Consider the following 17,028-nt stretch of genomic DNA (forward strand, 5'->3'; position numbering starts at 1 on the left):
GATTAAAATATTGTCAGTATCTTTGGTGAGGGGAACGTCTGTGAGCACAGGGATCCGAGGCCAGGAGTTAAGGTTGCTAACACAGTCACGACTTACTTGGAGATGGTCACAGTGATATCTGCTGTCCTATTTGGAAAGACACTCTCCTCTAGCTGCCAAGTTACTGAGACATTCACCTATTTTAAGGAGGAAATAAATAAGTAAATGGGGGAACCAGTCACCTGACAACTGCTTACTGCTCAGGGCCCGGCCTGCTTCAATGCCAGGGAGTGGAAAAAAAAGGTTTAGGAGGTCCTTGTTGGAGGCATACTTGTCACTGGGGGCAGACTTTGAGGTTTCAAAAGCCTACACCATGCCACTGTGCTTGCTGATCAGGATATAGCCCACACCATGCCTGCCTGCCACCATGCTCCCTGCCATGATGAAAATGGACTAAGCCTCTGAAACCGTAAGCAAGCTCCTAATCGAATGTTTTCTTGCATAAGACTTGCCTTGGTCGTCTGGCCTCTTCACAACAATAGGGCAGTGACTAAGACACTGGTTAAGCAGCATTAGGAATCCTAGCTTCCATTCCTCATGGTTTTTGTAGCACAGTCACTGTCTCACGTAAGCCTCACAGTACAAATGCTGAGTGAGCCAGACAGACAGCATTATTCTATGAACAGAGTTTCTGCACACTCCTCCGTGCGCCACTTGGGGGCAGACTTGGCAGCTGTCGACACTACTGACAGCAACTCCAGCAAAGGAAGCATAGTAGCCACGCCTGACAGCTGCAGATGAGGCCGGAAGTCAGAGACAGCAGGAAGAGCCACCTAATGCCGACAGACTCACTCACAGATGATCTCTTGAGTATGGGGTGACCAATCTTGCAGTTCATGACCAGGACAGAAGCAACAAGCTTGGGGTCATCACACTGAACATCTGGAGAGACTGGCTGTTAAAACAGAAGATGTTAAAAAAAAAAAAAAGCCGGGCGTGGTGGCGCACACCTTTAATCCCAGCACTCGGGAGGCAGAGGCAGGCGGATTTCTGAGTTCGAGGCCAGCCTGGTCTACAAAGTGAGTGCCAGGACAGCCAGGGCTACACAGAGAAACCCTGTCTCGGGGGTGGGGGTGGGGGTGAACAGATGTTTTATCTTTGTTATTTATTTATTTATTTATCTAGTGGGTGGGAGTGTTTTGCCCACGTATGTGTTTTGCATGCATGTGCCTGCCTGGCACCCCTTCAGAGGTCAGAAGAGGATGTCCAATTCCCCTGGAAGTGGAATTACAGATAGTTGTGAGCCGACATGGAGCAGCTGGGATTCAAACCTAGGTCCTCTGGAGAGCAGCTGGTGCTCTTAACTGAGCCATCTCTCCAGCCCCAAGAGATGCCCTTGAGGAAAAGAAGTGGTTCCCTCACACCAATTTGACAACTGCTCACTGATTTGTCTCCATGTCTGACTTGGTCCCTGGCCTCCTCACAACTGAGAATTGAGTTTAAACCCAAAGCCTAAGGGTAGTGTTCTGTGAGCGAGGCACAGTGCAGGTAGAGACTGGTTCCAGCTGACAGGACTCTGTAGAGTCGTCATGGAGAGGAAGGCAATGAGACTGGACTGTGGAGCAAGGTGAGTGTCTCACTGAGATGGAGGGAACGTTTGGTCTCAACCATGGCTCCTCATCTAGATCACCAAACAGCTAATCCCCCAGCTAGGGCCGCATCACTAGTTCCATTCTAGATATGTAGAAGTTAATTTTAATTTTGCATTCAATATATGCTAACTTAGCTCAAACACACTAAGAAACCCCCCCTCCCCAGGAGGGAGAGGCAAACCTATAGTCCCAACAGAGTCAGGTTTCACAGACTCACTGCCATGAGGAAAACTGTCTTGGGGAAGTGGGAGTCTTCACTCAACAAAGGAAAATGCAGAGTTATCAGAGGATTGGGGGTGGGTGCAGTTAAGGGAAAAGGCAGATGAAGCTGTCCTGAGAGCCTCAGTAAAGGGATCAGGTGATGCCAGGGGTGTCTTGATCCCAATTAGGTTAACAGACCCCGTCCAAGGAAAGCTGTGTCCAGAAACACTGAATCTACAGCTCTGTACCAGTGCACACCGAATCTAGTTCTCTCTGTCAAAATGACTTAGATTCCCCAGACAAGAGCACGGTGGTTTTCTAGTTCCCAAAAGAACTAGCAGCAGAGTTTCCCGCCATCTTTGAATTAACAAACAAATCATCTCCATATTGTGATCCTTGGCAGCCACATGATTGCAAGCCCATCTTTGCAGCTGGCCTTGTGTCTGTGAGCCCAGCATATAGTGAACAGTGGGAAGAGAATTCCTTAGGCATTAAAATTTATCTCCCACAGTCCTGGTTAAGAGAGACTGTGCAAGGAGGGGGCAAGCATCAGGGGTGCTGCTGCAGCTTTGCAGGGCACAGAATTAGAAAGGATTCATCAATCACTATGCCTGTACAGCATAGAGCAGAAGGAGGCTGGTGGCCATGAAGTAGAATTAGATAGACAAACAAGGAGAAGGCACAGCAGCATGTTTCCCTGCCCCTGCAACAAATACCTTTTGTATCTTCTTAAACTGTAAGTTTCTGGGATAATTGAGAGCCATGTTTGTCATGTAGGAATCCTCTCCAGAGTTAGTCAGGCTGATGTTCATGGTCACCTCCTTTGTGACACCCACCACCAGTTCCTGCCTGTGAAGGGCAAAAGAGGGGAGAGAGAACACATTGGCTGTGTATTTAATCTGTAAAATTCCTCATTATAGAAAAGCACATTCTTTTATTAAAGAGATTTTTTTAAAAGACTTATTTATGTATATGAGTACACTGTAGCTGTCTTCAGACACACAAGAAGAGGGCATCAAATCCCATTACAGATGGTTGTGAGCCACCATGTGGTTGCTGGGAATTGAACTCAGGTCTTCTGGAAGAGCAGCCAGTGCTCTTCACCACTGAGCCATCTCTCCAGCCCTCAAAAGCGCATTCTTAACTACCCTCTAAGATAAACTGCATAAAAGCCCAGATTTTCTTCCTTTTAACAGAGCTGGACCCCTAGCTCCATGTCCACCTTAACTGCTTAGTCACTAAGCTGTTGGTGACATTATAATCCCTTACTTGGTGGTTACCATGAGCCAAATGCCACCCCAGGAGCTCAGTTAATCCTCAGAAGTACCCTACAAAGAGGTGTAGTTACTTTCCATTTTGCAGAAGAGGAAACAGAAGCTGAAAGACCAGAAGCCTTTACCACCAAGCTCATTTCAGTTTCACTCCATTGCTCAGGTTCATCCTGCACTCACTATGCATCCCTGCTGGCCTTGCAATCCTGCTTCCACCTCCCAAGTGCTGGGATAATAGATGTGAGCCACAGTGCCTGTCACTGTGTTTGTGTGTTTTGTTTGTTTGTCTGTTTGTTGAAACAGTCTCACTTTGTAGTCCAGGCAGGGAAGTCTAGTTCTCATTTGATTTTCTAGTGGACCCATGTCTGCAGAGAAGTCAAGAGCCCGACAAATCACTGGACTGAGCACAGGGTCCCCAATGGGAGGAGTTAGAGAAATGACTGAAGAAGCAGAAGGGGCTTGCAACCCCATAGGAAGAACAACAATATCAACCAACCAGATTCCCCAGAGCTCCCAGGGACTAAACCATTAACTAAAGAGGGACCCATGGCTCCAGCCACATAGTAACAGAGGATGACCTTGTCAGGCATCAGTGGGAGGAGAGGCCCTTGGTCCTGTGAAGGCTCCATGCAGTTCTAGATGCCTGGGCAGAGCCTTCTTGCTCCCTACCTCTACTGTCAGCAAATCCTAACTGCCTTTGCCTTGCTCAGTCTAGGCCATCACCCTCTTACCTCACCTGCACTGTCCAGTAGTCATTATTTTCTCCCTGCTTCCTACAATTCATCACTGTCTAGCCCAGTGATGAGCTCAACCTATGGCTCACAACCCCTTTTAAAAGTCAACCAGCTGTTTTACAGATATCACCTAAGACCATCAGGGAACGCCGGGCATGGTGGCGCACGCCTTTAATCCCAGCACTCACGAGGCAGAGGCAGGTGGATTTCTGAGTTCAAGGCCAGCCTGGGCTACAGAGTGAGTTCCAGGACAGCCACGGCTACACAGAGAAACCCTGTCTCGAAAAACCAAAAAAAAAAAAAAAAAAAAAAAAAAAGACCATCAGGGAAAAAAAGATATTTACATTACTATTTGTAACAGTGGAAGAATTACAGTTATGAAATAAATGAAAATAATGTTATGGTAGGGGTCACCACAACACAAGGAACTGTATTAAAGGGTTGAAGCATTAGCAAGAGAACCACTGGTCTAGCAAGAGCTAGACTGTTAAGATGTAAGCCCACTTTGTTCCTTGACCTCCCAGCTCAAATTCAGGGCCCTTCTAAGGTCCCACGGGATCCCCAGCTCTCCCATGTTACTCCTCCCCTCTCTCACCCTCTGTATTCACATGGGGTCCGTGCCCCACCTGCCAGGCCTGCTTCCGGTATTTGCTCCACACTCAGAACCACAAGGATGGTACCCACAGTCCCCTGTTACCCTCCCTGACCACCATATTTAAACCCTCACCCCTTCCCTATACCGCTCCCCTCAATGCCTGACTTATCTTTGCACCATATCCCATCAACCTAGAGTGGACTATCTGTCTCTTTCCCCTTAAGTTCCAGGAGGGAAAGGGTTTTTGTCTGTACCGTTGACTGAAGTGTTTCCCAGTATCTAGAGTCCCTGGAACTGAGTAGAACTACTCCAGAAATTGTTTATGAATTTGACCAAGGGGTGAACCAGAGGAAATTCTAGGAGTAAGAATCACTGTACATAGCATTGTCCAGGAGGTCAAGAGACCTGGGTTCAAGTCCACCAAATAGCCACTGAAAATCTATACAAGGACCTTAACTACTTATTTGTTTCTCAGTCTATACAATGGGAGGACAGATTTTTAGCTTTGCCTCCCTCACAGGGTGGCTGAAATAACAAATACAAAATCCTGTTGAGAGCCGTGAGGAGACGTAAGGAGGCAAGGAGAGGTGTTCATGGATCTGGATAAGGGGTGTGCCCAGGTGAACCCTCAGGAAGACATCAGCTGCAGAAGTGATGGTGATGATAATAAGATCCAACTCACTGGGAGATGTTGGTGGTCAGCTGGACCTCAGCGATGCAGAACACTTTGTTCTTGCAGTCCTTCTCGTAGGGCAGCTGGAACCAGACAAAGAGGAGCAGAGTCAGCCCCAGGATCCCACCGTTTCCCAGCAACCCTGCCTCTAACCTTCCTCCTGCTTAGAGAAGCAGGGCTCAGAGAGTGAAGGCAGACAACTGAGACTGTGCCCATATGGCCGAGAGCTGTGTAACATACTTAGGCAACACGGGTACACTGATCTAGACCTTTAGCTAAGCTCAAATATAGGGTGACCTTTGTGGAATGATAGGTGTGCTGTCATGTTTGCTTTTGGTGCACTGAGCACTAACACTGGAGCAGCTTTCTACCTCCAGCTTTGGGGAGGGAAAAGCCTTTGTGAAGGAAAGTGCTCTTGGTCCCTTGGAGTAGAGACACAAACAGCCAGGGCAGGAACAGGATGAATTCTTTCGAGCACTCTCCTCCATCAGGGCAGTCTTCTGGGTAACTTCATTACTTCCCTGGGTTTAGAGTTTACCACACCCACCCCAACTACCACCTTCTAATATTCTTGTTATGACTCCTTTGTCCCTGGTGATTTTTCTCCACTCTGTAGGTAGAGATTGGCAGAGTACCCTGGGAGCCACAGCCTGGGTAAGGACAAGTCCCCATAGGTATGACAGGATTAGAAAATTCAGCTCTGCCGGACAGTGGTGACGCACACCTTTACTCCCAGCACTTGGGAGGCAAAGGCAGGCAGATTTCTGAGTTCGAGGTCAGCCTGGTCTACAGAATGAGTTCCAAGACAGCCAGGACTATACAGAGAAACCCTGTCTCGGAAAACCAAAAAGAAAAAGGAAATGCAGCTCTTTCATCTTTCCTGATCATGAAAAAGTTTCTGTGATACTACCTGCCTGTCCCAGCTGCACTGATGGGCACCAGGACAGAGGTAGATGCAGGCTTGGAGGACCAGACAGCTCAGCATGAAGGCTCTGAGCAAGTAAGTGTCTGAGACTTCCTCTCTGCAGCTCAGGAGCTGGCTCCAGTCTAGCCCCAACACATGACCCACCACGGCATCCTAAGGCATTATGCAAAGTCCCAGCCCCAGTACACAGTGTATCCACATGTGTCACTGAGCATGAAGGGAACACATTTGGTGAACAAGCACAGGGCAACAGCCAGAGACCTGCTACCCACCAGTGAGCAATAAACATCAGCCATCTTGGGAGCTCCACTTCCCTACTGACAGGCTGAAGACCCTCCCCCACAACTCTTAGCCATCTTTGAAGTTAGGGGAGCAGGTGTCTCATGTTGTATGTCCCCCAAGATGTTTGGGTCCTTCCTGTGGGCAGAGTCACCTGGAAGATGACAGAGGGTTCCTTGTAGTAGTCCAGGATGGGGTTGGGGTAGCCCCTCCTTCCCCCAGACGTCTGGAACTCGTAGCTGACCATGATGGTGATGTTGGAGAAGCAGTCCTCCTCACAAAGCTGTGGGTAGGGAGGATGGAGGGGTCAGAGGTGGGTGTGAAGAAGGAGATATAAAGAGTGATAGTGATGACCCCTGGAAGCCTTCCAAGGGATCCAGGCAGAGGGGAGCTGTTCCTCAAGCAAGCCACCAAGAGCTTTAGAAAAGCACCCCCACTGTGCTCACTGTTGGGTCTCAGGGCACCTGATGGTTCTCACCCCAGTCACAAAGGGATTCTAGCTTAGACTTTATGTGGAGGGCAAACAAGAACCATGGAAGGGAGAGTCATAGCCACATGTGAGTTAACAAAGATCTCCAGCCAGCAGAGAGGGAGACTGAGAGGAAAAACTGAAAATAGAAGGCAGGCATTGGAGGAGGCCATTTGCCACGCTCTGTTTGAAGGAGTCTTCTCGTCAGAATGAGTGCACCGAGGGCTGATAAGATGGCTCAGTGTGCAAAAGTCTCGCTCCCAAGCCTGAGGTCAAGTCCCAGAACCCACAGGGTAGAAGGAGAGAACTGACCCCCACCGGTTGTTCCCTGACCATCACATGTTCATTGTGGAATGCATAAATACATAAATAAGTGTTGTTATGTTCAGGTCCTCTAGAAAATCAGCAGGCACTCCTAGCCACTGAGCCGTCTCCATATAGCTCTATGCCTTTATTTTTAGAGGGCCATAGATGTTCTAGAAACTTTCCTAAGCCAAGGAACAATTAAAAGTGCATTCAAAGGATAATCCATGAGTTTGTTTTCTGAAATAAAAGGCAAAGTCCTAAGACCCGTTAGACCCTGAGTTCCGGCAAGACCACTTTAAAAAAAAAAAAAAAAAAAAAAAAAAACTTATCTCTCAATACCTTCAGCAAGATTTCTCATTTTAAATAACCTTTTTTTAATTAATAGATATTTTCTTCATTTACATTTCAAATGCTATCTCGAAGGTCCCCTATACCCTTCCTCCACCCTGCTCCCCTACCCACCCACTCCCACTTCTTGGCCCTGGCGTTCCCCTGTACTGGGGCATATAAAGTTTGCAAGAGCAAGAGGCCTCTCTTCCCAATGATGGCCAATCAGGCCATCTTCTGCTACATATGCAGCTAGAGACACAAGCTCTGAGGGTACTGGTTAGTTCATATTGTTGTTTCACCTATAGGGTTGCAGACTCCTTCAGCTCCTTGGGTACTTTCTCTAGCTCCTTTAAATAACCTTTTAAAAAATAACTCTGTCTTTTTTTTGTGTTTGTTTGGTTTTTTTTGTTTGTTTGTTTTTTTTGAGAGAGTTTCTCTGTGTAGCCCTTGCTGTCCCGGAACTCACTCTGTAGACCAGGCTGGCCTTGAACTCAGAGATCCGCCTGCCTCTGCCTCCCAAGTGCTGGGATTAAAGGCGTGTGTCACCACTGCCCAGTAACTCTGTCTTTCTAATTCTGCCTTTTCATTCTAATTTTCTGATGTGGATCTACTCAAGGCGCTCCAGCCCACTGTTACTATCAGGTAAGATCAGACAACATAGTTAAACCATTCCCTGCCTTATCCGTCCGGCTCCCAGGAAGCTCAGTGGTGGTGTCTGAGATCCACCACTGGTAGATGCTTTCCCTCTGCCCTGCTTTCTCCCTTCTTCCTTTGCTCCTTCCTTCCCAGGGGACTAACTGCAGTGCCTCACCCATGCAGAGCATGCAGAGCTCACTCTGCATCACAGAGACACACCCATAGCCCAAGCTTCTTTAGTTTGGATTTCCGGTAGGATTATATTTCTGGTGCCACTTTGGTTCTTGATATGTCATGGTTGCTTTGTCTGTGTGGGAAGGCTCCTGCACTGCAGACACATTCTCTGGGCTGTTGTCTAAATTCTCTACTTACCTCCTCTGCGGAGATGAGCCAGAAGTATTCACACAGAGAGGACCCTCCATTCCACTTCCTGAGGCAGTTCTGACAACTGCTCGAGTTCTCACACTGCAGCCTCTGCCTTTCCTTGGTCACATCCACATCCACCGTAAAGTTGAGGAACATCTCTCTAAGGCCTGGGGGTTGAAGACCAGACCTTCTGATGAGCCTGGGAAGGGCAAGGCCCAGGTAGAGAGGCCCTGCCTGCTGAGGCTCTGTGAGCTACTGCTGAACATGGACCCCATGCGAGCACTTTGTTGAGGCCAGACTCTAGGATCCTTTTTGGGTCTTACCATATAGCTCCCACCTAGAACTTGGAATGTAGAGCAACCTTGCCTTGAATTCACAGAGATCCACCTGCCTCTACCTCCTGAGTGCTGGCATTAATGCCCTGCTAACCATCATCTTTGTGAAGATGGTTTTCCCCCATTTTTTTTTTTTTCTGATAGACCTGGCCAGTCTCTCAGTGTTCTGGACCCACGCTCAGCACTTTCCTCAGGTTGAGTTCAACCTTCTTTAGGGAAAGAGGCTGTAGGAGGTGTGCTGACTAATTTCATGTCAACTTGACACAAGCTAGAGTTCTTTTTTTTTGGGGGGGGGTTGGTTTTTCGACAGGGTTTCTCTGTATAGCCCTGGCTGTCCTGGAACTCTCTCTGTAGACCAGGCTGGCCTCAAATTCAGAAATCTGCCTGCCTCTGCCTCCCAAGTGCTGGGATTAAAGGCATACGCCACCACGCCCAGCCAAGCTAGCGTTCTTTGGAAGACAGAACCTAGTTGAGAAAATGTTCCCACTAGATTGGTTTGTGGGCTAGCCGGTAGCTCGTTTTTCTTGATTGATGTGGGAGGGTCCTACCCATTGTGGGTGGTGCTATCCCTGGACTGGTGGTCCTGGGTGCTATAAGAAAGCAGGCTGAGCAAGCCATGAGGAGCAAGCCAGTAAAGCAACATTCTTCCATGGCTTCAGCTTCAGTTCCCACCTCCAGGTTCCTGCCCTGAATTTTCTGGATGATGGACTACAAACTGTAAGCTGAAAGAAACCTTTTTCTCCCCAAGCTGATAAGTTATTTCTCCACCAGCAAAAAGAGCCAATTCAAGCCAGGTTTGTGTGTGGTGTGTGTGTGTGTGTGTGTATGTGTGTGTGTGTGTATACACATACACATCATCTCAGGAACGACTACAACACCAGGCAGCCATTACCTGGCTCAGAAGCTACGCCTGAAGAGTCAACTTCAAAACACAGTTTTACACCCATCTTGCCTGTGAAGACCATGGGCAGTGCATCAGGGGTAAAGGTCATAGATACGGTCAGGTCAACCACAGGGCGTGAGCTAAAGAAGACAGCAAAGAAGCCCATGAGAAGTGCACAGATTCCACCACATTCAACATCTCCGACATGCAGGGGTACACTGAATCCGCAGGATATATTAATGGGAGGGAAAGAGGTGAGGCTTTGGTCTCACGGGGAAGCAATTTTCAGTCTTGTGGCTAGAGCCCCTGTGTACCATGTCCTGCAGAAAGTTCCACACTTGTTGTCTGCTCACCAGCATCTCCAAGTGAACAGGCCTCCAAATGGAGCACCCATTCTCCCCACCTTCCAAGTCCCAGTCTGCCCCCGCCTCAGGCTCCTGTTGTCTCACCCACAGGGCATCAATAAACAGGAGTAGAGACATGCAAGGACCTGTGATGCTGTGATAGGATAAGGCGATAGAAATGGAGGCTACTTAGATCAGGCTCTCCCTGATAAGGGAGCCTTGAAAGTGAGAGCCATTAACAGGAAAAAGCCAGCTATGTGAGGGTCTGAGGGGAGGAAGCATTCCAGGCAGAAGAAAACAGAGCTGGTGCAAAGGGTCTGTGGCAGGATGAGGCTTGCTTGTTTGAGAAACAGAGAGATGGAGCATATGAGTGAAAAGGAAAGACGGTGGTGACGAGAGCTGGGGACAGGAGCACTGTAGGTGGAGACGAGGAACTGGGATTGGGATTTTACTGAGGTGGGACCCACTGAGAGGTTTTAAGCAGTAAAGTTAGAGGGATCACATCAAGAGAACACAGTCTACGTGGTGGTCCTGGCAAGAGATGACAGCTCCCCTGTGCTGGGAGGTGTTTTGGAGTCAATGTCAACAAAAAAAGCTATGACAGGATAATGGAGGAAGGATGAAGAAGCCTGCAGAGAGCTTTTGTCCTCTGTAGCTCAGAGGACCTTGAGTTCACCTGCCTCAGCCTCCTCAGTAGCTGAAATTACAGGTCCATGCCACTAGGCCCAGCCCCAGAGTTTAATCATCATTTTCCAGGTGGGTGAGATAGCACTATTTGCTGAAACAGGAGCCTGGGTCAGGGCAGACTGGGGATTGGAACTCCATTTGCAGGCCTGTCCACTTGAGACATTGGTGGCATCCAGACAGCAGGTGTGGAACTCTCTGGAGGGCAGGTACAAGAGCTCTGGCTAGTGAACTGAAAACCATCCCAGCATGCTGCACTCCCTTCCACCAGAACTGAACTACCTTCCTTGTGTTCTTTCTCATGTGATCCTCCCACCCCCGGGAGATGGGCACTGTCATTAATCCAAGCTGTGGATAAGAAAGTTGGGACTTAGACTGATAGCCCCCTCATACTGCTGACAGCTGAGGGGCAAACCTACCCAGGTAGACCCTAGAACCTGTACCCCATCTCCACACTTCTTCCCTCCCTCCATGCCTGGAGTCTGCAGGGCCCACTGTGTGTAAAACAAGGGATGAGGCTGGAGCTTGAGTCAGAAAAGGGCAGGGAAGACCCCTACCGGAGCACAACCGCCGAGTCCCGAGAGCCAACTGTGATGTCGGCAAGGCCATCGCCATTGAAATCTAACCCACCGGACACAGACATGCCGAAGTAGTGGAGTCCCGAGGCCACAGAGGAGGCTCTGATGTGCTGTGAGAGGAGAAGGAGAAGCTTCGCCTTTGTTCCCTTCAGCAGCACCACCCACCTCCTCACCCTGGGTCTGAACTGTCCCTGAGGAAGTGGCATCTGGGTGGATCCCTGAAGGGCAGGTGAGACTTTACGGGGGCTGGGGAAAGACTGAAGGGAAGAGCAGGGGGCTCTGAAGACACAGTGAAGAAGGTGGGGGATGTGAGTATGGGCTGGAGGCGGAAGACTTAAGCTGATACCAGTGTGTGTGTGTGTGTGTGTGTGTGTGTGTGTGTGTGTGTGTGTGTGTGTGTTGGGGACAGAGCTAAAATCATTACGATGTGGCTATGCATTGGGTATCAAGGTACTGGGGGACTATCCCAGACATCTTGTGTGGAGAAGAGGGAAGTTAGTACACAGAGGAGCATCAGTTTTCTGGACTAAGATGTCTAAGAATAAGCGGCCTAGGAACCACCTGGGGGAGGTGCTTAGGAGGAGGAAGGGGAGGAACCAGAGCATAGAGGAGCTGACTGGAGACAAGAACTAGAGGCAGAGATGAGGGACCTGGAGTGGGTTGACGGGCAGCCAACCCCTGGTGAAAACCTGCCTTCACTGGCGTCCACCACCAGAGGCTGGCCAAGCACTTAGGACTGAAGCTAACTCGGGGCTTTAGCTCATTCTCTCTGTGAGAGGCTTGAACCCCAGAGAAGCAACAGGGAAGCCCTTGCATAGTTACCTGGGAAGGACTGTCATACAAGCCACCTGAGTGTCCGTTGTAGATGTACACGCTGCCATAGCTGGCCCCATCACCTGCCCCAAAACCCTCCAGAGGGGCCCCAATGGCCACATCTGTGAATTTGTCTTGGTTGATATCCCCCACAGCTGCCACAGCAAAGCCAAAGCGGCTATTGGTGAGCCCAGGGGGCCCACTCAGTGTGTGTGCCAAGGAGAAGGAAGCATCCTGCAAAATGAAACAACAGCTCAGTTCCTGTGTAGGCAACCATCCCAGGACCACCCAGAGGGCATGTTCCCTCATTGGTCCCCACTCTCCAGCAGGAGTCTAAGGCTGAGAAAAAAACAAGGGAATAGGCCATAGTAAAGCCAGTGTCTTAAGGCCAGGACCTGGAACCGGCCCCTCTATCCCCATGTATTGCTCTATCAGCAATGGAGAGGCTTAGGGTCCAGCTGCAGCTCTCCCATACCCTTGCTGGGAAAGCTTGAGCAAGACTCAGCATCTCTAGCTCACTGAATCCCATCCTCTTCATCTGTAATGTGACAGTGAGAGCCGCTGTCATAGTTGCTGTGAGAAACAGTGAGACCAGAGCAAGTGTTCCATCTACGGGGCAACTGTGGCAGATGCTACTACCAGCAATCACCCAGGTAAGAAACAGAGGACAGCCACCATTCACGCTGAACACCCATGAACACTCTCACTCCCACCAAGCAGATATAGGGCCCAGGTTCACCCAACCTCTGCTACCTAAGCAGGCATAGCCTCAGCAAGCTCTTGAGGCTGAACACTCTTACCTGCTCAGGCACCTGGTACACATAGACTCTGCCTTCTTCTCCACGGATGTGGTAAAATGGAGCAGCCACCAGTAGAAAATCTGTGGTCCCATCCATGTTGATATCCACAGGGCACAGCACAGAGCCAAAGTAGGACCCCATCTACAACCCAGAAAGAACTCAGCACGCCTGAGCATAGGGAGACCCCCTTCCACCTCAGCTACAGCCGTTGCTTGTGCTCTTCCTGGAGCACCAAGCTGGGGTTGTTCCGGTTCAGTCTGATCTCTAGGGTCACAGGGGACTAGGGGTGAATAGCTGAGTCTCTACAGAGGGAGCCCACTGAGCAGACACGAGAACCACTGAATTTACACCCAGACCTGAGCCTTAGCTCCAGGTGGGCCCATCCCTCTCTCCAGGACCTCAGGTGGTAGAAAGGTGACGTCTCCAGGAGGTACCTGCTCTCCTTCTATCCGTCGCACAAAGGCATCCTCCTCTCTGTCCTCCTTCTGGAGCTCAAACACAGCCCCTCGGAGCTTGTGCCTTGGAGCCCCTGCCACGTAGGAGATGCCGTGGGCCTTGTGTAGCACCGCAAGGGAGTAACCTGGGGCCAGAGTGGTGTGAGTGCACACAGTTGCTCCCCACCTCCAGTCTTTCCCTTCAACTCCATTTTCCCAGTCACATGTTCCCACTGAAGTCAGTTCTGCACTGACAGTGGCATGTGTGTCCCCATACATGCATGGTACACTTCATCCCTTCAGCACACCAGCTCTGTACTGGTGTTCTGGGGTGAAGGATGGGGAGGGGTACCCACGACTGTTATTGTTTGTTGTTTTGTTTTTCAAGACAGGGTTTCTCTGTATAGCCCTGGCTGTCCTGGAACTCACTTTGTAGACCAGGCTGGCCTCAAACTCAGAAATCTGCCTGCCTCTGCCTCCCGAGTGCTGGGATTAAAGGCATGCACCACCACGCCCGGCACCCAGGACTGTTATTAACAGAGATGCCCTGGTTCCTCTTACTCACAGTCCAAGGCCACCCTGTCTACATCTCTAATTCTCAATATCAGGGTCCCTAGCTAAGGTCTGATAGCCTGATGGTGTGTGAGCCATAACTTGCCTCCATTAGGAATCCTAATATGCACACCAGCCTGTCCCTGGCTTAGCTTCCAAGCCTGTCTTCTAGCCCGTGCCCCAGAAGACAGGGTTGCTCCTTCTTAGCCTTCAGGCCCTACCCTCCCTTATCCATTGACTAGGTTTCATTGCCCTCCAGGCTCCACTTTCCCCATCCAGGCCCGGCCTTCGCCCCACCCTCCTACTGTCCTAGAGCTCCTTTCTCTTTGCCACCTCCAGGCCCCACCCTCGTCCCACCTGCATCCACCAGACTCTGCCCTTACCGAGGTAGCTGTACTGTGCAGCCCCGGAGTCCTCCTTGGCTGTTTGGTTTAGGAAGCGGCTCCGGCCATTCTGTGTGTTGTAGAGCAGCGCGCCCCCAGACCAGTTAAAGGCCCCAACAGTACCAAGCAACACCTGCCCCTGAAGAGGAGGGCACCAAGTGAGTGGGAGGGACCCAGGGGCCAGAGAAGCAAAACTTCCTGGACAAAGAGGATCTTCAGCGGCCAGGAAGGAAGACGGGTTGGCAAATACTGGGTTTTCTGCTCCATTCTCATGAGTCCAGTGAGTAACCCAAGCTCCAGAAGGTACCCGGGGACCCAGATTTTGAGCATTTTTGAGCATATGGTGGAGTAAGATGGTGCTCCTAACCTCCCCCTTTGTCCCCTGTGCTGTGTGAAGGTTCTGTATCCTGCAGCATGAACCTATTGGGGCGCCTGTTGGTATGTGTGGTGTGTGTGTGGTGTGTGTGTGTGTGTGTGTGTGTGTGTGTGCATGCGCAGATGGCATCGGAATAACTGACTTCAGCTCTCACCTGCACAAAGGCCCCAGTTAGTGGGTGCTCTGTCTGTTGTTCCCCTCCTTCTTCCTCCTCTGCTTCCTCTTCTCCCACACACTGGACAAACCACTTTATCAAACCACTTGTTTTCCTGACACACTTCGTTTTTTGTTTTGTTTTTTTTTTTTTTTTCATTTTTTGAGACAGGGTTTCTCTTGTAGCCCTGGCTGTCCTGGAACTCACTTTGTAGACCAGGCTGGCCTCGAACTCAGAAATCTGCCTGCCTCTGCCTCCCGAGTGCTGGGATTAAAGGCGTGCACCACCACGCCCAGCTCTCCTGACACACTTCGACCAAAGCCGAATCTCAGTCCTTACAGCTAAAAGAATGTCCCAATCCTTTAAGCACACAAGGTGACCCCCTATAATAAATCACTATTCTCTTGTCTATCTCGGTGGTCCAGATTGGGGAAGCTAGGCTCCTCCAGAGACACAGCAGGAGCCCCTCAGCCCCCAGTGACACATCTCGGGGAACCTGCCGGTGCTGAGTGGGCCACAAACCTTGTCCAGGATCTGGGCACTGAAACCAGTCTGTGCGAGTTGATATTGAAGGGCATCTCCAACTGTACCTGGAAGCCAAGGAAGCTGGTGAAACACGCTGTGCCAACTGGCAGGGTAAGGCATGTTTAGGAGGGGCCGGCTGGGCCAGGCCCACACAGGGATGGCTATTTGGAGGAACAGTGCACTGAGCTGAGAACAGAGATCTGGGTTGTGCTTAAGTAAGTACTGGCTGGCTGAGCCTGGGCAGATCACGTTGTCTGCCTGGGCCTCTGTCTCCTCCTCTGTATGTGCCTATTGGGATTCTGTTCTAGTCTTAATTGCTTTTCTACCACTGGCTCAGCAGAGCTTCATAGATTCAGGGAGGGGAGCAGGGCTGGGGGTGCCATTGCCATTTTAGAGGTTAACAGCCTATGTCTCAGGGAGGTGGTCTCGAGGAGGATGTCCTGCTGAATGCTGGGGCATTCTCACAAGGTCTGTGGGAGCCCTCACCTTCCATATGAACGATGCGTTGTTGCAGCTTGCTCAGCAGCCCATCCAGAGCTGAGTAGTTGGTCACCTTGAAAGTGTGGGCCTCTTTGGGGTCTGAGGCAATCAGCTTCAGCTCTCTGTAAGTGTTGTTATTCTTGAATGCATCACCCACCTGCATGAAGACCCCAGTCAGTGAGTGATCCATCACCATCTCCTTCCTTCCTTCCTTCCTTCCTTCCTTCCTTCCTTCCTTCCTTCCTTCCTTTTTCCTCCTTCCTTCCTCTCCCTCTTTCCTTCCTTGCCCATTGCCCTTCACTCCCAATAAAGCTCCACTTTTGGCAATGTGTTCCTGACACACCTGTATCTCCTTAGCATCCCCTCCCCACCTACAGAGCCCGATGACTCTCCCCTGTGTATTAGGCCAGATGTTAATGTTAGCTACCAGGACTCAGCTCAGTGGTCTCCCTAGGAACCTTCATACAGGCTCTCCCCATCCTGATCAGCCAGTGAGCTATGCCCACTTCAGGATGAGCCTTCTGTAGGAGCCAAGAAGGAGGGAGGCCTGTAAGAGCAGGTGGCCAGGGGACGAGGAGTAAGTGTGAGTAGAGAGGGTTTGGATAGGATACACAGTCTCCACTGGGCTGCCCCCTTACCCAGTCTATAGAGTCAGGTTTGCCTCCAACTCTTAGTGCTTACCCCAATGGCAAAGCGCACAACACCCTGCATCTTTGGGGAGTTGATGACAGTCGTAAGATTGAGAGGGTCCCTAAATATGTCACCATCAGTAAGTACCACCATGACCTTCAATGCTTTCTTTCTGGAGCCACGGCTTGGAATGAAGATATTGTCTCTTAACAGGAGAGAGAATGGGGACAATTGTCTGAAAGGCTCTGGGTAAGTTTTCATCCATTGATCAGCTAAAGTTAAGGAGCCCCTGTCCCGGAAGAGGGCGGATTTGCATCACACAGCAAGGCATAAGCCACACAGATACACTTCATCTGCTCCCCATTGTAAGAGCACCATGTCTGCCCCATTTATGTGTACCCAGTATGGAATTTTAGGTTAAAAGAACGGGCAATTTTTAATTTTACTTCTATAAAAAATTGAATTTTCTGAGTTTCTTGCTTGTTTTGTTTTGTGGGGTTTTGTTTGTTTGTTTTGACTTTTGTTTGTCTTTTTTGGTTTTTGGTTTTGTTTTTTGAGGCAGGGTCTCTCCGTGTAGCCCTGGCTGTCCCGAAACTGGCTATGAAGATCTGTCCTCAAATTCACTTTTGGGGTTTGAGGCA

The 17,028-nt window shown here is 50.0% G+C and overlaps 1 protein-coding gene across 1 annotated transcript in view; it reads right to left on the reverse strand.

The window, feature by feature from the left end:
- Itgae (integrin subunit alpha E) overlaps positions 1-17,028 on the reverse strand; it is a 57,841-nt gene that overhangs the window by 15,132 nt on the left and 25,681 nt on the right. Inside the window, exons 9-23 of the mRNA XM_021176640.3 lie at positions 16,439-16,592; positions 15,764-15,914; positions 15,275-15,342; positions 14,223-14,361; positions 13,288-13,433; positions 12,854-12,994; positions 12,063-12,287; positions 11,220-11,350; positions 9,644-9,774; positions 8,423-8,583; positions 6,464-6,592; positions 5,115-5,188; positions 2,549-2,681; positions 836-934; positions 97-176 (exon numbers count right to left, since the gene is read on the reverse strand). Coding sequence (XP_021032299.1) covers positions 97-176; positions 836-934; positions 2,549-2,681; positions 5,115-5,188; positions 6,464-6,592; positions 8,423-8,583; positions 9,644-9,774; positions 11,220-11,350; positions 12,063-12,287; positions 12,854-12,994; positions 13,288-13,433; positions 14,223-14,361; positions 15,275-15,342; positions 15,764-15,914; positions 16,439-16,592 — 1,962 coding nt within the window. The remainder of the gene's footprint in view (positions 1-96; positions 177-835; positions 935-2,548; positions 2,682-5,114; positions 5,189-6,463; positions 6,593-8,422; positions 8,584-9,643; positions 9,775-11,219; positions 11,351-12,062; positions 12,288-12,853; positions 12,995-13,287; positions 13,434-14,222; positions 14,362-15,274; positions 15,343-15,763; positions 15,915-16,438; positions 16,593-17,028) is intronic.

The sequence above is a fragment of the Mus caroli genome, unplaced genomic scaffold (assembly GCF_978045245.1).
Source record: "Mus caroli unplaced genomic scaffold, Mus_caroli_1 scaffold_13, whole genome shotgun sequence".
NCBI lineage: Eukaryota > Metazoa > Chordata > Mammalia > Rodentia > Muridae > Mus > Mus caroli.